This window comes from Anser anser, assembly GCF_964211835.1.
Source record: "Anser anser genome assembly, chromosome: 10".
Classification (NCBI taxonomy): Eukaryota; Metazoa; Chordata; class Aves; order Anseriformes; family Anatidae; genus Anser; species Anser anser.
The window spans coordinates 6,475,930-6,497,501 of NC_139730.1; the positions used below are offsets into that span (position 1 = coordinate 6,475,930).

A 21,572-nucleotide genomic window follows, 5' to 3' on the forward strand; every position below is an offset into this window, starting at 1 on the left:
AGGCAGCGTCCAGAAATGAATCACTGGCAAAGCCTGGAATAAAACTGGCTCCCAGGAGCACCATGCTCATCTGCAATGAATGCAGAAACGGCCTTGACTAAATGAGAGCCTCTCCGCTGCGTTTTATGCCAAGCCCAAACATACAAACCAAAAATAATGCAAACAAGGCCAAAAAAATGAAATAGTGCCTTCATATCTAGCACCACTACGGATATGTCGTCATTGAAGCCCACGTACTGGGAAGCATGAAGGAATCTTCCAGCCTTTGGTGAGGAGATAAGCAAACAGCCTAGGTGGGAAGATTGCAGAAGAGCAGAGCAGGAAGGTTACGGGGTCTCCTTGGAAGGGTGAGGTGCAAACTGGGTTCGGCTTCACCAAATCAAAGTGGGAAATGAGATTTTACATCCACAACCACTTTGGGTTTGCTTCTTTACCAGCGAGAATTCCCATGAATTCCCCTCATGGTCAGCAAGGGAGGCAAGCAGCCAAAGAGCCAGCAAGATGAACACTGTGCTCAACATTCAACACGCACTGTGCAGCAGTCAGAGGTGCCTTGCTATATGCTTGGGACCAGGGGAGAACCTCCAAAAAAGCCACAAAGCCCTGGATGTCTAAGCTATAATTCAGAAGCAAGGATTTAAAAGGTTTAAATGTTTTGTGTTCAGCTGGAATCAGTCTAGAAAGACTTCAGCATCGCTCACCCATTTGGGCAATGAAAACTGCAGATCTTTGATCCTTCTTGACTGCTGTGCACGAACACTACTCCCTTTCTGTCCCTGCTCCCCTCTACATGTGGCACACACAAACCAGTGGATTCCCGCTAGGAGGACACTTTGCACCGGGACAGATTTAAGGGTGATCAAAGGAAGTAGCAGCCACTTCCCGGTAACAGCAGTCAGTGTGTCCAGCATCTCGACGAGCAAGTGCAACCGCCTGAACCCCCTCCTACCAAGCCAACCTCATGGCTCTACCCACAGAGCTCTTCAGGTTTTCTTACTACCACAACACCTTTGCAGGTTAAAGCAGGAATTCTGCTGTAAATTGGCCCAAGAGCTTCTATGCAATGTGTTCTCTGTATTTGTCACACCATCAACAAGCCCAGTACCAGGTATCAAAGCCCTGGGCAACCTTAAGTCCTCTTTGTCACTTCCCATCCCATCTTTTACTTTCCTCACCACCCCAGTGACAACAAAAGGAAGCTTACCTTTGCTGGAAAGGAGTCCTGTGCATCCTCCAGAACCACAGCGAAAGCTTCAGCCCATCTTCTGCAAACTCTTGCTTTTACCCTGGAAGAACAGTCAAGAGCCAATCTCAGGCTTAATCCAGCACCAAAACAGCAAGCTATCCCAAGAAGAGGAAGATTTGCTGCTTGCCCATGCTCACAACTGACGTCTAGCACGTGTGAACACATGGAGGGGTGAATCCAGATTAGTGCAGGGTGGGCTAGGCTGCGCCCCATGCTGCATCACTGCTCAGGGAGGATGGATTTTCAGGAGAAAGCTGTAGGCACCTCTGAACTATATGGCTCTCTTTTCCATCTGCAAAATGGGAATGAACTCCACACACTGGCACTGAAACCCTATGTGGAAGAGAAAGCTGCGAAGTGCCGGTAGGAGGTTAAATCCCTTCCCCGTACCTGGCTGTCAGGGAGAAGGAAGCAACAGATTTTATTATTTTTATTTTATTTACATTTCCTAACTATAGTAAAGTTCCCGTTATTATTTTTGGGCAAGTTAGGGGACTTATCTGCAGCACAGCTTATCCTCTCCCCACCCTTTAATCCCCAGGAGAAGCGGCTAATTGAGTGCCAACGGGGCAGAGCCGCCAAGGCGCGCTCAGCCTCCGGGGCAGGTGACAAGGACAAGTCCGTCCCCAGCCAGCCAGAGGTGGCTCCAGCCAGCGCTGAGAGGCTTCACGGCTTCGGCTGCCCCTTTTTATAACACATACTCAGAAAAAGAGATATCCGTGGGGTAACGGTGAGTAATGCACTGGCTGCTATCTGCCTTGCTGAAAGGGCGATAAGAGCGAGTCTGTGATAGTCCCACTTCCCAAATTAGGCAGCCAAATGATCAGGCCTTTGGAAAAACACCACAAAACCCCTCCCTGCCACCACCTCACCACTCGCAGATAAGCACCAAGCATTGCTAACAGCCTCAGCATCAGTCCCCAGCCTTTAAGAAGCCGTGACTCACACGAGATTGGTTTAGATCTAACGTGATTTATTTTTTTTCCATCAATAAGTGTGAATCAGCTTCGGATTTTCTCCTCGTTGATGGACTACAAATGGGTTTTAAACCCAAAAATGTGATCAAGAGACAACTTGCTGTTCCTACAGCAGGATTTCAGTGCTTTTTTTTTTCCATTTGCAAGAAAGGTACAACTTTTTTTTCCAGCCAAGCCATGTGGCAACAACGTGTCTGTCAAAAGCATTCCTCAGGCTAAGTGAGGCATCTTCCACCTCTGCCCTCGGCTCAAGCCAAGTTTTTGAGCTCTAGTTCATACATATTCCACCAAAAATAGCTGCCTCCCAGTCACAGTAGTGTCTTAGATGAAACCACTGCTGGAAGATGGGTTTGTTTTCACGCTGCCAGCAGCTATGTGCCAATAACTGCTGGCACAGCAGGCACCCAGGTGGGCGATGGAAGCGACCACGCCTGGTCCCATCACCACTGGTTGTCTCAGGGCACCAGAGCCACGTTCCTGGGATGTTTGGCTCCTGCTTTGAAATGGTCCCCAGCGCCTGTGGTAGGGGTTTGGGTGGCACAGGCAAGGTTACAACCTTGGTTGTGCCTGAGCACGGATCGCCCTGCAAATGTCCCTAGCAGAAAATGGAACACCGTTAAGAACTTGACACTGAAACAACTCTTTGGAGGGGGCATTTTGCTGCTCTGGCTCTCTCCTCATCACCTTTATCTGCCCTGGGGGTGAAACTCTGTAATCCACACCTCCCAAAACCAGAGATGAAAGATCTGGGGCTCAGCACTAGCTGAAGACCAGGGTGACCACAAGGCTGGGATCAGACTTCAGCCAAATCTTCCTGCATGTGCAGGAGTGCTTTGCACTGCTGTTCTGGTGTTTGCAAGCTCCTGGAGCAAGGACCATTTCTGTCCTTTTTTTTTTTTTTTTGTACAGCTTAGCACCATTTAATTTATGTCCCAAAAGTTCCCATTTGCCAGGTTAACTCTGGGCAGAACTACACCGTTCTTTGTACCTTGCTGTATCTCAGTGCTGACCTAAATTAACCTGAGACCCACGAGCTGCACGCATTGAATTTGGAACCTCCTCCACCTACCACTCCCCAGTCACATTCTAAGAAATCAGGAAAATAAAAAAAAAAAAATCAGAACTTTAAATACAAATACAATGAAATCATCCGTAAGACATATGTGGTAACTTACCTGCTCGCTGTCACAATTAGCTTTTTTTTTTTTTTTTAAACTGAATTTAAAGCAGATGAAAGCCCTGAAGGCTAAAGTCTGCTAACTTCACCCCCCACCAGCTCCACAAATAAATCTTGTGGGTTTGGAAATAGCTGCTTCCCCACCTCTAACCACAGGCTTGACAGTCCCCGCCAAGCCTCTTGGTTTCATTACTTTCTGGATCTTTCACACACATACAAATATGCGTACATATGCGCGCACACACACACACACACACAAAAAGCTGCCCACTTATAAACCTGACAGGTAAAATTATTCCCTCCTTCTGCAGCCCTCCTAATTGCCTCCCATGGGCTCTCGCGAAGCGCAGACGTCACTGGCTAAACACGAAGTTCACGCGGTGTCACTGCTGTGCCTTTCATTAAGGCAATATCTGTCTCGTAGCCCAGCGTGTGCATTACTTCTAATTTCACTGCTTGGACCCACAAGCGGTGTGCGACTTTCCAGGCTGACTTTAAATCATTACGCCAATTTCCCACAGTCATTTAAAGACAGTTTCTAAAGAACCGCTTGAAAGATGTTGTGTTTTTTTAAAGCCCAAAATTATATTTTTTTCTAACGTGTTTGTCCCAGCATACAAGGGTGCTCTTCCTCCTAACAATTTCCTCAGAAATTGATGGTAATTCAAGGCCTCATTCAGCCAGTATCATTAAAATTGAGTTACGATATAAGAGTTATTACAAGGTTTTACAATATTTACCATCTTAAATCTCCACTGCTCGAGGCCTGTGAGACTCTACTTTTTTTCTTTCTTTTTTTTTTTTTTTTTAAACAGAAGTTAATTTCCAAGTTGAATTTTCCAAAGAGAATTTCCCCATCGCAAAAGCAGGATCTCCCACACAAGCTGCTGGTGGTGTTTACACCTCCCGAAATCCAAAGGAGGAAGCATGCCACCTACAAGTAACGGCAATGATTTTAATTGGATTACGGCAGCCATCAAGACATAAATAAGCAACCAAAATAATTAGCGTCGTGGTTCCTTGTTTGCAAATTGGGGCCTGTAACACTTGCTCCCAAGTTCAGGATGCAAACCTGCTCTTCCCAAAGCCCTTTTGAACCCTGTGCCCAGAAGTGACAGGACCTTAAAAATTCGAGAGCCAGACAGAAGAAACTGTGCAAGAATTGGACTTAACCAGAAAAACCTTTAAAATGGAAAAATAAACAAATCTGACTGCTGCTAGCTGTGGGGCACTCAGAAAATAGCAGTGCCAAAGAAAGTTTTGCTCTGTTAACGTGCAAAAAATCGCACAGCTTTATAATTTATAACAAAGTGAAATAAATAGAATTAACTTAATGACTGATTTATAACAAAACAAACTGCCTCCAAAGAGCTTGGATTAATGAATAGCAGTGATCAACATAGTAGTTTTCCACTTTCTGAAGCTGTAGGTAGTAAAAACAAAGTATGCAAACCCAGATACTTAAATCTGGGCTCCTGCTATAGATTTGCACATTTAAAATCCTCGTTCTAATTTTTCAAAAGATTCGTAACAGCTCTGCCGCTTTGAACACCAGACTGCACTGTTAGTACCCAACCAAGGATTTTTTGAAGCTTGAGATTTGAAAGGCTATGATTAGAAATACTGGAAACGAACCACTAAAATATCAGAAAGTACCCACTGACTTCCCAACTGATTTCTTTCAGCAGGTGAATCTGCTGATTACAGATTGAACAAGGAGTCAATAACTCCCATTTCTATTTCCACCTCTGTCAATAAAACTAGTCGGGAGCATTTCTTCCAGGAAAGATCGCCTTCATATCCTTCCATACAGGATATCAATTTGTCAATGTTGGCTTAGGACAGAGATCTCTGCGTTAATCAGAGATAGGCAGGCAACCCAGCTGCTCGGTGCACGAGCTGGGTGTCAGGGAAGTTATCTCAGCACCCGCCACCACCGTGGGCAATCCACACAGCTCCTGTGCTCCACAGGCCGGACTCTTTCAGACTATAAAGCCACATTTTGATTGCAACAGCTCGTTCAGGATACAAGCGAGTCTAATAAGACCAGCTGCTACATCTGCAATAGATAGCTATGAAACTATGTTCCTCCTTTGCATAAAACGCGAGACCCTTGTCCAAGCCCACAGAAACATTTTTGCCCCCCCGACAAATACCTAACCCCATTCAAAGGTGCAGGTATGCATACATTTATTCCATCTGTGCACTCGAGCTGCAGATTAAATACCATTTTTCTGGGCTTGACAGAAAAGAGACCTGGAGAAAAATGTGAAGAAAAAACCACCAGGGAATGGCTAGGATCTAAAAGCTGCTCCCACCACAGGTGTCCTGTTTCCCCTGAGGGCCACTTTTGGCTGTTTGTCCCCCCTCGCTCCCCCCCCAGAAGTTACAACCCAAAAAGCAGACGGATGGGTTAATGCACTGAGCGGAACAGGTCACACTCTCCGTCCCATATTGCCTTCCTCCTACTAACAGAGGCAGGCCAGGCACCCCAGCGTGGTGCCCACATCTACCACAAGGTTCACAAAGCCAGTTCTACCCAGCACACCTTCCTCCTTTCTGCCACTCCAGCAAGGAGAGCGAGTGTGGAAAAAACTGATGAGGGCAGGGTGGGTGCACAGACCCCATCCCCAGCCATACAACGTGCACAGCAATGTTTGGAATACCCCAGAGGATGGTTTTCGTCGGACAAAATTATGGACGCCGGAGGTAGTAGCTTCTCACCCCAAGGATGATGACTGAAGGAGACACCCAGAAGTCCTACCTGGGTTTATGGGGACTGACACGTTCCCTACAGAAGAGCCTGACCCCGGCCAGCAGGTCGGTCCCTGACCAGGGCAGTGCATGGGCAGGACCCAGCGTGGTCCCTTCAGAGGAACCCCGCCACCACATCCAGACGCCAGCTGCTCCCAGGAATCCCGAGATGCCTGCAAGCACAGCACTACGGGAACAAGAAGGGGAGGCTGAGGTGACAACAGGATTTTCAGCCTCAGGTGTTCAGGCACTTCAGGGGAAAAAAAATAATAAAAAAAAATCCTTGCTGTTAGCATCGGGAGGGTTGGAGAAGGTAAGATTTGCACAGAGACAAAAGGGAGAGACGGAGCTAGATCCCACGTGTCCATACTTGCTCCTGTCTTGTAAGCACTGGGGGAGCAGAAGCCTTTTGGAGCTGGTCCCCATCCCCCAGCAGGGCTTTTCCAGCTCCTTACCGCTACGGTCACACGAGGTCCATGCTGTCCCTCAGTGCCCAGCCCACCAGGACAAACATCTGCCTCGTCTCCCCGAGGGGCTCCTTGTGCCAGGTCTCTGCAGCACGTCCTTCCTTCCCCCAGCTCCTCTCCCTGCTAAAGGAAGAGAGAGAGCAGTGCGCTCTGCTTCAGAAAAACAGAGCCCCCCCCCCCCCAAAAAAAAAGTATCTAACTGCTTTTGGTTTGCAATGTGGAAACGGGATCCCGGCCAGCTCTTACAAAATACACTTTTGACACTGATCTCCCCAACAGGAACAGACTTGCTGGGACCGTACGGACGCGTACGCACACCCACACGAGGGGAAAGCTCCGAGCTGGGCTCCAGCCACCAGCACCAACCCCAGCCTCCATCACCGAGAGAGAAGACCAGCTGGTGGTGCCACCAGCCTCGAAGGGGACCCCGTGGGTTGCCAATGCTGCAAACACCTCGAAAAGTAAGAAGGAAGAGATCAGTCTACATCCATCAAACGAGGCAGCTAAATTAATTGCCCTTTACGAGAGCTGCGAGCGCTCCGACGGCAAATCTTTCAGAGTTTGTGACAATAAATCCCACCCCCCACCCTATTAATAAAATATAATAGCTATTCTGAGAAGAATGGCCTATTATCTAAAGTCTTAAAATGACAGAGCAATCAAACAGAAGGTGAAATATAGGGCTGGGAGAAGCAGTTCTGGGGAGTTTGCAACCTCCCCTCATGGTGCACGAGCAGATTGCAATAGATTTAGTGGTTTCTAAGATAGAAAACCACCACAAAACAAGAGCTTCACATCCTAAAAAAAAAAAAATCTAAAAATAATCCATCGAATGCACATTTTTAAACCCTTCTCGGCGCACATATGTCAATTGTTTGCAGAGCTCAGAGGCACTGCCGGGATCTGCCACCGGAGCCTGCAGAAGATGCAAGCCCCTGCCCTCCCACGCTGCAGCTGTCACGGGGTGACAAGCAAACAGGTGGCAGCGGGGACAGCCAGGGTGACGTTAGCACGTGTCCGGTGCTGCCACTACGAGGGTGGGCCCGGAGCACCATTTTGAATATTTTGTCCCATGGGAAATGTACAGAAAAAAGGAATTTAAAGTCTACAAAATAATTTGAGATCAAAAGTTGTGTCTGATGTCTTTTTTATTTTTGTTTCCTGGAAAAGCATGGCCAAGACTACAGTTTGTTTTCAACTCCTTGCTACTTTTGTAGGGATATGAAATCTAAGAAAATTGTCAAAAACATTAATATTTTTTCCCGTTTCTTATTATTATGCCGTTATTCTTTCTTCCTCCCTTATTTTTTTTTCTCTCCTCCTCATCATCCAAGGGCCAAATTCTCCAGAACACTGCCTTACTCAGGTATATAACCACCAACACAAAAAAAAACCACACTGATCCCCCTCCTTGCATCCAGCCACTAATGCAAAAACTGCTTATGACTTAATGATGTTCCTCCACGCTTCGTTAGCTTTTATCAGGACCAAAATCAAGATTCGTTCCGAGTCCTGCAGACCTGTCATTCAAGATGGATGTGGGGGAATGGGATAACTTTCTGGCTTTCTCAGCACCGATGGGCTTGTTGCCATCAATTTCAGCGGTGTCAGAAATGTCACCCATGGAGATTATCAGCAATAGGCTGCTGATTCTGATCCAGCCCCAATTAGCAGCTGCCTGATAATTGTTGACATTGGAGAGCTATGAAGTAAATGGGGGCCTTGATCCAATGAACCATAAAAATAAATAACCATAAAACTACGTCTGCACTATAAAATCTCACGCAACGATTGCCAGTAATGATTCCTGCTATTTATACGCGCTACCTGGCTGGGGAGGGCTCAGTGCTTAGACTCATAACAGAATCTGCCCTAGCCATCTTTATGAGAAGGTGAAGGGTTGAGCAGGCAGTGAACCTGCACCATTATCCTGCCTTGCCCCTAGTAAAACCCAAATCAGGGCTGCAATGTCGTGGGGAGATCAATCATTGTATCTCTGCCCATGGGGTCTTTCAAAAAGGCAGGTTTCGAGCACTTCTACAAAGTTCTGGGTCTCAGAGTCAGCCCCTTCTCAAGCCCTAAATGACCCATTAAATGTGGTGGCAAGTACAGGGAACAGCCTCAAATTTGCTTTGAGCACATCTCAAACAAAACACGACCCCGCTCAAACAGACACCGCCTTCAGTTCACCTTTCCTGTCACCTCACCTTCGGTATTGCTTTAGCATGTGTGAGCATATTAAAAAGAACATGTCTGCCAAAAGCATTTTCATATCAAAACCTACCGAGTTATAATTGACTTTCCCCAGAGAACATTATGTGACAACTCACTTGTGAATCAACCTGGGCTTGTAAAATGATCTTGATCTTTGCCAAAGCCCAGCTGTGGCTGGCTCTTAATGAGCCACCAGCAGGGACACAACTTCGTACTCATTTAAAAACTCCAGCGCTAAAAACCATGGAAACCTGGTCTGCTCTTAGCAGGTCTTCTGACAGTCCTGTACAACCCAGTTAGTAGCACAGAGGCAACAGAAAGGCTTTAATGGCTTGTTTAGGGTCCAGTCCTACACAACTCTGTGTATCAAACTCCCATTGCCTTTGAACTGCAGAGGAAAAGCCTTAAAGCTTTCTTAGTTGCTATTCTAGCCCTTACAAAAGGGAGATTTTAATACTTTGGTGCCTCTACCAAGCTTAATACATCATCGTTGGCCAAGAGCTCTGAGATCCCTTCGTGGAAGGTGACAGAGTATAAAGTTATCATTCGCAAACAGCCTATTGATGTTTTCTCCAAAGCAGCCAAATTAATACAATACCAACTCCTTGCCCACGTTCCACGTAATTAATTCAACACTCGGATGACATTTCATTTAATCAAGACGTATCATATCTTCTCTTTCAGATGAAAGAAACACTGAAGTTATAATGAAAACAGGTCGATATATCAACTACCAACTATTTTTCTCTGTATTTCTGCTGTACTCTGAAAGCCAAAAAAGAGCTGACTCCTTCCCTTCTTGATCTGTTCCTTGTTTGATATGCCAGTGATATGAGAGCCACTCTCAGGCAGTGAACTTCTCAGAATAAAGACTACATTTTCATTATGTTTGTTCGCAGCAGAGTTGGGAACAATTCTTTTTTTCCCCCAAACAAAAGAGTATTTTCATTTAAATAATAAATAAATATATATATAATTATCGAACAAGACCTGACCACCTGGCCCTGCATCCTGACTCCGATGGGGATCGGCTCCAGCTGTTCCAAGGGAGTTTTTTCCCCAAATCCTCTGTAACAAGCCAGTTTGCATCCTGAAACAAGAGGGCTTCGATCTGCTCCAAGCTCTTAAGAGAGAATTTGCAGCTTCCCAGTTTCCACCCCCACCCCCAATTTTTTTACATTGTGCTTTCAGAAGGGCAGTGCAGTTAAGAGTCAGCTAGTGAAAGAACTTGATTTTTGCACCCCCAAAGTATTTACAACCTTCTTTGACACGTTTAACAGAGAAAGCCTTTTGCCATACCAGGTATTTCCATATTCTCCATATTTTGGCCAAGATTTCATGAGATAGGTTCAGCTGCCTTCGTATTGTACTCAGAGCGTTGCAGCCCCTTTCCCGAGGGACTGTTGGAATTGCCTTTCTGGGTTCCTAATGAGGGAAGGAACTGGAATGCTGTAAACTCACAACTTTGTCCGCTTCGTGTAAATCAAAGCACAGCTGCAAAATTTGGGAACAGAAAAAAGTGAGGGGAAAAAAAAATCTCCAACCACACACATCCAAAATATAAATACTCCTGGCTAGTAAATGTCACTTGACACTCTCACATCAAACCTGTCATCAGCTCCAGCGTTTCAAGGAAAAACACTGTTGGGGTTGAGTTCACAAATCTGTCCCTAGCTCTAATTTACAAGTTACCCTTTTATATTAATTATTCCTAAGTATGCCATAATGATACATTAAATTTGCATGCAAAATCCTAGTTAAAGCCTGAACGAGCCAAGATCTCTGAGAAGGCGCTGCACATGAGAGAAATGTATTGTTTTAAATAACTACCTACTGCTGAGCTGGGGCACAGAACGTATTTGGTAGCAGTAAAACTGCTGGAGAGAGGCAAGAATATTTTGAAAACAATACATTTGGGCCCTGCTAACGTAGGAACAAATGAATAAACATATATTAGGGTAGGTAGAGGGGGTTCATGTTTGTGGGTTTTTTCTAAGCAAATAAATGCAAGCACGTATTTGCATAGGCTGCTGATCCTTGGAATTGGGAGTTAGCCTGCCATGGTCACAGCTGTAGCAAATGCATGGAAAATGCAGGTAGCAGAAACCATGCTAATTCCCAGAGGCCAAGCAGTTGCAGGGACTACCCGTAGTTCAGTGAAGCTTTAAATCAAGTTAGCGAGCACTGGCCCTGTTGTGATTTGCATGGACCTTCCCACAGTGCACCAGGATGTTTTTACCTCATAGCTGATACCATCAATGCTAAGCAAATTGCTTGCATAATTATGCATATTTGCACGGTGCTGTCAGCTGCAGCTGATGTCACTTGCTGATTATCTTTCTCCTCAATTTTTAGTCAATGGAAGCCTGTGGGTGGTTTGCTTTTTATTTATTTATTTTCTTTTTTTTTTTTTTCTTTTTTCGGTGTGTGCACGTGAGACTCACTGTGCCATGCCAGGCATACTTTTAACACTATTGCTCTATTGCCACAGATGTGTTGTTTCAGATGGGGACGGGGTGGGAAAGGCATCTGGCTGAATTCCCCCTTCCCACCCCATGGAATGTCATTATTAATTATAATTTACCTTTCATATTAATCACACGATCTTCATAAAGCAATCAGTCATCCCACATACCGCAGTCATAAAAGGATCACATCTTATCTTGCCCTGATGAATCAGTGCTCAGTACATTTTAGGTTTCCCATAATCATCTGGCGAAAGCATTCTTTCAAGCCCTTTATTTTAGATTAATAATGGACATCAGGACCCCATAAGAAAAATAAAGGGAGAGCCAATTCTCCAGCAAATGGAACGATCCCAGAAAAAGAAGTCCGCCCTTGGTGGGATGGTTACAGAAAAAGCAGTGCAGAGACAACACCTCACTGCTCATTACACATCATGCCACCCATCCAAAAAAAAAAAAACAAGTATAACATACAAGTTTGGCCCTATCAGAGCATCCTGCTATGCCCATGTTATCACAGATGCTTCCCCAGAACATAAATTCACAGGCTGACATATAGAGCTGACCAACGGGTTGGCAGGGGGTTGGGAAGGCTGGTGGCACGCATTTAGTGAGATGATGTCCAAGAGAGGCTCCAGGAGATGGTGGGCTGATCAGATCCACCACCAAGTAGAGCTTTACCCAAGCCTTGATACTTTGGAAAGAAGGTAAAGGATGAAGGAGCTGGAGCATCGTGAGGTGCGTGGCTTTCTGGTTCCACTTTGTTAGCTTTAAAAAAAATGAAAATCTAATATAAAAGTCAAAGTGTGACAATGAGGTGACACTCAGGAGCTGCTTGCTTGGCTCCAAAATCAAACAGCCACTGAAAGCCAGGCCTGTACCTGTGGTTTGCAGACAACAGTAGGCTTTATTCTCTGGGGACCAAGCAGGGCATGGAGCCTTTGACCTGGATGTCACTGGTTCATAACACAGACAGATTTTGTGAGCGATCAGAAGTGAGCAGCACCCGATGGCTGCTTGCTTCTTCAAGCGAAAGACAGGGGAAAGGCCCGCTCCGGCTGCCCACAGCCCGACAGCTGCCTCTCAGCACTCAGCAGCAAGACTGCCAGGGCTGCCCCGTGGCCTTGGAGAGAACAAATCCTACAGGGAGAACAAATCCTACAGTCCAAGGAGAGGCACGCATGGGTCACCAGCGCAACCGCAGCCACAAAATGCTTCCCCCAAACCAGCTTAATATCTACAGTAAGAGACCAAAGGGCAATGTTATAATCCTAAATGAAGTATAATCCAGGGAAAGGCCCCATCCAGGCAACGTGGAGCAGCACTGGGAACATGGTTCCAGCCTTGACATCTCCTAAGCCTTCGTCCTTCATCATCAGATTGGTTCCTCCAGCATTGGCTGAAATGGGAGATACAAGGTGCTGGCTATGTTCTGGGAGCCTGGCTAAACCTTCATCACCACAAATCTGGAGCTTCTCGCAATAATCATAAATATCTACAGCTCATTTATTCAGAAACCCAAAGAAGAAAGGAAAACCCTTGCTGCTCTCCCACCTCCTTCAGAAAAAGGCATGGACAATCAGGAGTATCTGTCAGTAAGGCCGACAACAAATGGCCCTTGTGGCTCTGAACACACATACTTTGGCAACTCTGGAGTGTTTGGGGAATATATTACCCCACAGCAGGCTCCCTCCTATTTGTTTACCCAGCAAGCACACTTAATAAGGAGCCTGCTCAGGAGGCCATGGTTATAGCGCAGCGCTGCTCTGTCGAGCAACCAGGCTGGGTTATGTTGTTGATCATCAATTATTGGGGGGGGGGGGGGGGGGGGAAGAAAAAGCAGGCTTAAATTAAAAGCAAACCCAGAGTTTATTAGGCACGTAGTAAACCAGGCATAAAGACAAAGACACTCAGCTCCTCCTACCTTAGAGCAAGGCTCTCCTGCTCGTTCCTGGTGCTGCTCTCCATCAGCAGGCAGCTGCGCCTTTCTGCTCCGTGCCCACAGCATCCGGGCAGCCCATGGCACCCCAAAACTGCAGCCACTCGGGGAGGACGAGGCACTGATGTTCCCGTGTAGTTGACTGAGGGCAGCAGTTGTGGGGACTGGAGTGGCAGGACACATGAGGGGTACTGACACAAAGAGGAAGGCATGGGGAGATGAAAAAAAGGAGACAGAAGAGGAGAATGGAGTACAAAAGGAGAAATGTGAAGAGGTGTAGTTGGGTAAGAGAGGAGGAATGGGGAAATATGGGAAGAGGACAAAGCTGGGGACACAGCTGGAGATACAGGCTTGGAAGAGCAACTCCATGCCCAAGGGAAGAGCTTGCCATGGGTCAGCACACCAGAGCAGGAAACCCCCTAAGGGGCTGAGCCCATCAAGGACCTCATGTCAAAACAGAGGGGCAGCAAGAAGCTAAGGAGCAGAGGAGAAGGAACAAGCAGCACGGAGGAACATCAGAAAGACGTTATGTGCTGACCTTCACCTTGCTGAAGGAGCAGCATCACAACAGTGGCACCGAGTTTGCAGACACTGCACAGATGTTACAGCATCCCAAACACAGGGCATGTGGGGTTTGACCAGTCAAAAACACGAGTACTTGGCTGTACATTGGGCAGCATAAAGTGTGCTAGCGAAGCTCTGACCTCTCCCTGGGTAATAACTCAGATTCATTTGCTTGAAAAATTTATCAACCACTTTTTGCCATCCTTGATGCTGCCTTCAAGATTCCTTGACTTCAGAGACTTAGTTTGGGTTAGCCAAACTCTGGGGAGAATCCTGCAAGCATACAGACCCAGTCTCTGCAGCCTCAGTCAAGTGGACCTCATCCCATTTCCATCGCCCATTCCAGTGGCCTACCAGCCAAACAAATTTGCCACCACCACATATGTTTTCAGCATACGCAGGTGCAGCACAGGAAAGAGACTGGTAATCAAAAATAAAACTTAAAAAAATCAAACTTTTTTTTGTCCAAAACCTTCCAAGAGGAGGCTCTGCAGAGCACTTTGGGCACACCCAGGTCTTTCACAAGCGGCCAGTCCAGCAAGGACATCTGGCTGATGAACGACTCAGGTCACCTCTGGCCAACCCTCACAGCAAAGGAAGCCACTGACTCAAATCCGGGTTTCCTGACTGCTCTCCCCACCCATCCAAGGAACCCAGCCACTTTGTCATCCCTCTGGAGCTCTCTTGTACTCAGATCAAGCCTCCCACCCTGTTTTCCAAACCAAACTGGTCTCTTCCTGGCTTCTTCCAACGATAAGAAAAATATATATATATATATATTCTTCAGCAGAAGTCCCAATATCCTAAAATTTGAAATCAAATTTGCCTGCCTCAGAAGAGGACCCTCAGTCTCTGTAGACCTCATGCAAGATCTTTGCTGTCAAACCCCAAGAGAAGCTGCAGAAATCCTCATTTCGATAGAATGCCATTCTCAGGCATCACCTTTTCCTAGGACTAAGGGGGGAAATACGGAGCAAAACCACAGGCAGATTTTTGTCTCTGAGCTGCCAGGTGTGAAGGGTTTAAAGGGAAGGATTTACACAACTGCCTTGCCAGACCAAGCTCAGATAAGACATATGCAAGATCCCTGTACCTCAGTTTCCCTGCCTGCTTTAATTCACGGATGGAAGAGCTGTTGACTAATTAATCTCGCCTGTAAATGAGCTGCACTCCCAGGATAAGGAGGCTCCGGAACTGAAGGTGGGGTATTAACCCAGAACAAAGGCAAATTGACAGTAAGTCAGATAAGACAGAGCTGACTCCATTGTTTCTCATGGAGTCTCTTACTTGCAAAATAACCCTAATTCACTGCACGTGTTAAGCTTGGAGGGGCCACTTTCCTCCTAGATACAGTCATGCAACCGCCTCATGCCCTGCCCATAAACGAGTGGCAGTAGAGACAAATTTGAACTGGAATTTAATGAATCTGGCTAATTCATTATTTGAAAGACTCTTATAATGTTTTTCAGTTTTATTTCATCTCTTTTTTTTTTTTTCCTCTGAGCCAGGAGCACCAGATGGCCAATACCAGTCTCATTGCTAGGTACTAATCAGCCACTTCCATATGATATTTGCCATGAAGAATTAATACAATTAGGTCAGGATGTAAAGACATCATATTATTCATGGCAATAAGCCCAGATTACTTTTTATTCCTCCTGCAACTGCCTGCAGCCTGAGTGAGGTCAGCATCCAGGTCCCTCTTCATTGCAGTGAGCTGAGCTGCTCCACATCTCGTTGCACAGCATTTCTCTTTGCAGCCCTGATCCCTGTTCCCTTTCCAGAAATTCAGTCAATCTCAGCTTCAGAAAGAAACCTTCCTGAGAGCTCTCCAAGTCCGCGCTTAACAAAAGGATGATGCCCTTATAATATCTCTCAGCTTTACATATATTATTTTTTAAAGTTTCATTTTCCTTTCTTTTTCAGTCACTAAAAAGGATGCAAGCAATGTGAACTGAGAGCTGGTGACAAAGCTGGGCAGCCAGCACAGGAGGGAGGAGGACTACCGCCATTTTCTTATACACCCCATCACGATGCTGCTCCCTGACTGCTCACCCAGAAGGAATTAAACAGTGACTTCATTATTAAATCATTGTGGGGTCTTGCCTTCCTTTTATTTTTATTTAAGTCACTGAAATATAAGCAATTCATCCCATGGCAGAGGCTAGCCTGATAGGATGTAGGTTTGCCTGGGAAGGACATTTCCTATCTGCTCCCTTCTCAACACTTGCTCCCAGTTCTCACCCACACTGGATTTCATTTACTTTAGTCCTTTTTCCTCAAAGTCTAAGGCTGTGAGCATAGATGGGACTGTCCAGTAGCATATGGCAGATCAAGGCTTAATTCTTCTGTCCAATAAATACATGAGACTTGCTTTTGGCCAAGCTGATTTCTTTCCCCTGTGCCATAGTCTCCCTGTCCATCAAAAGCTCCAGCCAAAATCACAAGCATTCACTGTGGCAGTGAATGGGGAGGCAACCGTGGAGCAAAAAGCTCCCAGGCTGCAGAACAAAGCCAGCCTGGACAGCTGAGGTGCCGCAACAAGCAGCCAGTCCCATGCAGGGATGCCTGGCCGTCCCCAGAGCTCCTTGCCATGCCAGGCTCCACTGCCCCTCACTGCAGCCAGCATCCCGGCAGGCTACCCGCAAGGCAAACCCTCTCCTGCATCCTACATGATGGCTCAGCTCTGCTTCCTCTGGCTACTTACAATTCAAGACATCTGTGTTTGCTCTGTGACCCCTAACGAAGGGTTGTTTTCCCTGGAAAGGCTCCATCACTGCCTCTCTCCTGGTGCCTACCATGTGTCCATTGATTCCCCCCCCCCAGGAAGATCTGCATGCTGCTATTTCCAGCACCCTCCCCATGTGCTAGAGGCAATTCATACTTTGGGACACATGGCAAGGGCTGCAGAAGTATTTCCTGTTGTTGCAAGGAGCAGATTTTCTCACTAACAAAAATCCATCACCATGCTTCAAAGACCCACACTGCAACATGGCTGGATGCCCCCTTGCACGGAAGAGTTATTCTTTCCTCTAAAATCTTACCAACTGATATCACCTCTCCCAGCCTGAACCCCACTCTCACCCTTCTGGAATCACATTTGGGTAGAGAAGTAGGGTGCCAGGGACACCTGAAATCCAGCAGGAGAATAATGTGGGAATGACAGGAGATTCCCCATGCACAGCATGGTGCCCTAGGCAGAGAATGATCAAAAGCAAATTTTTTATTCCTTCATTGACAACACACAAAGTGTACAAAGTACTTAGAGACAGAAAGCTTAGCACGTGGGTTACCCCATTTATCTCAATACAATTTCTAAGGCAAAATATATTCTTTATCACTGCACTTTTCTTACATGAGGGAACATGACCCATCTCTGGGTGGAAGACTACCCAAATTTCTCTGGACATGGACCTAACCCCCCAACCCAAACAGCTCAGCCAGCCTTCATAGCCAGTCCCACCTCCTACTGTCACACAAGGTGGGGAAGGCACAGTCCTCTTAGGACGGCCAGCCCTCACTCCTGCAGCTGAACACCCCTTCATTTTTCTCCTGTATGACAGAAGGATGACCGAGTTGTCATCTCATCACCTCCTGGTGGCAGGACACCAAGGGACACTAACTCACTGACCGGGCCCAACCTCCTGAACTAACGTCCTTCACGTTCACATAAATCCTTTCTCACTCTTCCATTCCACTTTGTGACCCCCAGGGGGGATTAAAAAACACAAGGCCAAAGCGTTCCTTGTTATTGATACTATTATGGTATGGTAGGGGAGATGAAAAGGCACGGGTAGGAATGGGGGCTCGGTGGAGCAGGCGGGTTTGGTGGGTGGGAGAAGAGCTTGCAGGGCCCAGCAGCTCAGGGAGGACAGGGACCGATGAACCAGGGGTGGGACTGAAGCCTGCCAACCCTCACTGCCTGGCAGGGGAGGTTTGTTCCCTTCCTCTCCCTTTGGCCCTGCGCTGACATTCCTCACCGCTGACAGCGGGGAGGTGCTGGGCTGGGGCTCCGCACGGGGCCAGATCCCCAAAGCGGCACGTGTGTGCGGGGAGGGAGGGCTTTGTAGGCCGACAGCCTCAGGTGTGAGCGCTGACTGCAGACATTCCTGCGGAGCAGGGGCAAGAGATTTGTTACCTGGAGAGGGCTGATGCCTGACGAGTGATGTCTTCATCGAGCTGCCCAAGTGGGGGTTGCTCTGCCTGCAGGCAGCTTCTGCTTCACCAGGGCCGGGAGCCCACACGCTCCTAAGAGGCTCTGTAAGGTCCTTAGGATGTCTGTGAAAGGAGGTGGGGGTAGAATTTGATTGGGAAAGGGTGCCTTCCCTGTTCCCATGTCAGCTGGGTGCTGCTGGGGGTTCACGGCAGGCGCTCGGCCTCCCGCCTGCTTGCGCACTCCCAGCACGGGGCCTGCAGGAACGTGTTCCCCCTAACGAGCTCATGTCACTAATTTGGCAGCTTGCCCGCCTCAGGGGAGTGCCACGGCTCTGGAGAGCAGTGGGACACGTGGAGTTTTCATTGCTCGCCTGATTTCCAGACCTTTTTTTTCCATGGAGCTGTGTTCCTTCACACGGAGAATGCTTGGCTAATGACGATAAGCCTTGTTTTCTGCGGAACTCCTCAAAGACAACTTACAAAAAATCAGGAGGAGGTTTATTGGGAGAGAATATTTGGGTATGTTGTGGAAAGGAGCAGGAGACTGAAGCTCATCCCACCGCCCAGGACAGCCAGGCTCCTACATTTCATACCACTTGTACTGTCAGATGGTCCTGTGACTTCTGGAAGTGAGCATGTTACTCCGTGCTTCACTCCTGTTATCTTTAAACTCAGAATTCAGGCTGGCTCATTACTACTGCATTGCAGAGTGAGCACACGAGGTTTAATTTATTAGAGTCCATAAAATCCTTCACATTGCAATGTGGGAGTCTTCTGCAGCCCAGACCTCACTGCTCACCGCCTCCTTCTGCTGCCAGAGCACACGCATCACTTCTTAGTCTTCACCAGACCACAGCAATTGCCACCATGGGCCAAAGCAGGGCACTATGCGGGCAGGCTGAAGACTGGATGAGAATCAGATGAATAATATACATTACCTGACACTGGGAGGAACCACAGAGGGCCTCATGCTCCTCAAATGGATTCCAGCTACAGGCTTGACCAAATCCCATGTCTATTCCAGCAAATACATCTCCACCTGATGCGATCCCCTCAGCAACCAGAGGCTCAAGCAACCAGAGGACCCCTGGGACTCACACAACTCACCCCAGGCCATCTCGAGGGGTTAAAAGGCTCCGCAGATAGCCCATTGCTCTTCCTTTTATCCCCATCATGCCCAGCAGACAAAAGGAAATCTGGAGGAGGAGGTGGGGAGAGGGTTAAACTTGAGGGAGGCAGGGAAAGAGGCTGGCGGTGGCTTTTAGCACAGCCAGCAAAGAGGCTGGCTGCCTGCCTGCCTCCAGGGACTATTAAGGGACTATGGTGACTTTCATCTCCAGGTCACCAGTTCAAATCTGGTCCAAGGCAGGGACAACAAAGGTATTATGTGAAATTAATTGCCAGTCTCAAGTCCAATTCCTAGTACATGTGTGTCCATCTCAGTAAAACTTGAAGCAGCCAAAGGCCACTCGAGCACAGGAGCAGAGCAGCAAAGAGCGACGAAGTTCCTGCCTCATCCCCAGATGGAAACCCGCCTTTGGCAAAGGTCAGCGCGAGCAAGCAGCACTTGTTGTCCTGCTCTCTCTCCCTTTCCAGAGGTATTCTCCTCACACCACATATGCTTTTGTAGAGAAATAATTTCAAGATGTGTCTCAGATTCACATACCCTAGATCAATAATTCAGAGTAAGAAGTAATCCCTAATGGGATGCTGGAATTCTGCTTTCCAGAAGAAAAATAGCTGAGATAACAGGATGGAGTTAGACGGGGAGATGTAGAGGACAAGGACAGTCTTTTGGTTCCGATTTTGCACAGCCAGCAGCATAGCAGCCCCTGACCCACACGTGCAGACTGAAGACCCCACTCACTGCTTTGAGCCATAACAGGGCAGCACTGCTTCAGGTTCTCATGGGGGAACATCAGTGCTCTCACTTCAGTTTTCTCTCATTTCAATTTTCAATTGAATAAAAACACTTGAGAGAAATCCAGGTGTTTAAAAAATAAAGTTAAACATCAAAATATTCTTAAACTCATTTTCATGGAAAACTGCCTGAGCTGCTTTAACAGAGCAGGAAACTACCGGACACAAACAAGAGGGTCCACAGCAAACTGGAGAAAAAAAAAAAAAAGCCCAAATAGCAGACCTCACCCTTTGGGCACCAGATGGTACTTCCATACCACCACATGGGTCTAGGGAAAAAAACATGAGCCTGCCTTAGTTGTTCCTGGGGCATCTTTAGGGCTGCCAGAAAGCAGTGGTTCTGATACAAAAGGACGTTTTGTAGTCTTCCTGGACAGCATGCTCCCAGACAAGGGCCAAGCAACAACTTCAGGAGCTCACAGCTTTTATTTTCCACCTTTAAACTGGGCCACCCATGGCTCTGGCCAGGATCCTTGCTGGTGCAGGCGGTGGAAGGACTGCTTTCCAGCCTGGAGGATGGACTCATCCCCCACCACGCTCACCCACAACGAGCACCAGCTCCCTCACACTAACCAGAAGCATTACCTTGTTTAATTTCTCAGTCCAAAATGACAGCAGATGGTCTCAGCTGGGAAATGCTGCTTGCCCCTGGAGTTACAGCTGCATCTCTCCTCTCCCAATTAGAAGCAAATCTGCCTCCTGTCAGGCAGGGGTTCATTTTGCACATACAGCCCACCCCATATTGGCTTCCATTTAAAAATAAAAGATTGCCTTTTCTGGGCTGCTTATTGCTGCTTGCACTGACAATAATTCTGTGGAAATTGGTCGTTGCCACTGCTGATGACCATTAGCATGCTGACCTGCTTTGACTTTGCCATCAGCTTTGAATATCAAATCAGTGATTAATGACCCCCAGAAATGACCCTGCCAGGAGGATCCCTGTGTTTCTCCAGGAAGGTACTCTCTGAACTGGATCATTACAGGAGCTTGTCATTTGTCAGCAATTTAAAAGCTGATAAGTCAGCAGCACACGCTCAGGGATGAGACTCTGCTGGTTTCCTTGATGTGCCTGCTGTACTTTGCTTTTTTCACCAGCAGAGGCACATACAATTAACATGGTTATGACCCATCTTGTTTGGTTAACAGCATCTGAGAGAATACTGTGAGAAGAATCACTCCTTGCTTGCCCCCTTCTTATCCTTTTTTTTTCCCAGAGCATCTATTATTTACAGCCTAAGGCTGTGACTCAAAACATTTCTTGCCACAGTTATAGCTCAAAGACATGACAAAAAGCAGCGTGGAGTCTAATAAAAACTCACTTTTCCAGCTCCAAAAATGGTGACTAATTCTAACGATAAAGCGTCTGTGTTGCCTCTGACTTCCTAGGCACTGAAGTGTAAAACCAGGTTCTATACACACCAACAGATGATCCAGATCAGACTTGTCACTGACTGGTCCAACACACAAAGCCAGCACAAACGATTGTGACACTACGTCCTCAGAGACATGCTGCTGGGCAAGGCAGGCCTTTGGTCTGCCCAACTACCTTAGCTGCTTTTAGAAAAATAAAGCCCTAACAGTGCAACAAAGGCCAGGCCAGAAAAGAGCATCAGAGGCAATATATCCACCTAACAAAAAGATCCAGTCAGCCCTTTGATACTTTTACAAGGGTTTCCTGAAAAGCTCCCTGGAGT

General features: G+C 47.1%; 1 protein-coding gene across 5 annotated transcripts in view; it reads right to left on the minus strand.

The window, feature by feature from the left end:
* The window catches only part of LOC310904726 (uncharacterized protein), a 59,527-nt gene that overhangs the window by 17,653 nt on the left and 20,302 nt on the right, over positions 1–21,572 (minus strand). The window contains exons 6-9 of one of the 5 annotated variants that reach the window (XM_083849897.1): positions 17,942–18,081; positions 13,225–13,430; positions 4,141–4,334; positions 1,205–1,286 (exon numbers count right to left, since the gene is read on the minus strand). In XM_083849897.1, coding sequence (XP_083706023.1) covers positions 1,205–1,286; positions 4,141–4,334; positions 13,225–13,430; positions 17,942–18,081 — 622 coding nt within the window. The remainder of the gene's footprint in view (positions 1–1,204; positions 1,287–4,140; positions 4,335–13,224; positions 13,431–17,941; positions 18,082–21,572) is intronic. The other 4 variants (XR_014588573.1, XR_014588572.1, XR_014588574.1 and 1 more) reach the window with 4 other exon arrangements.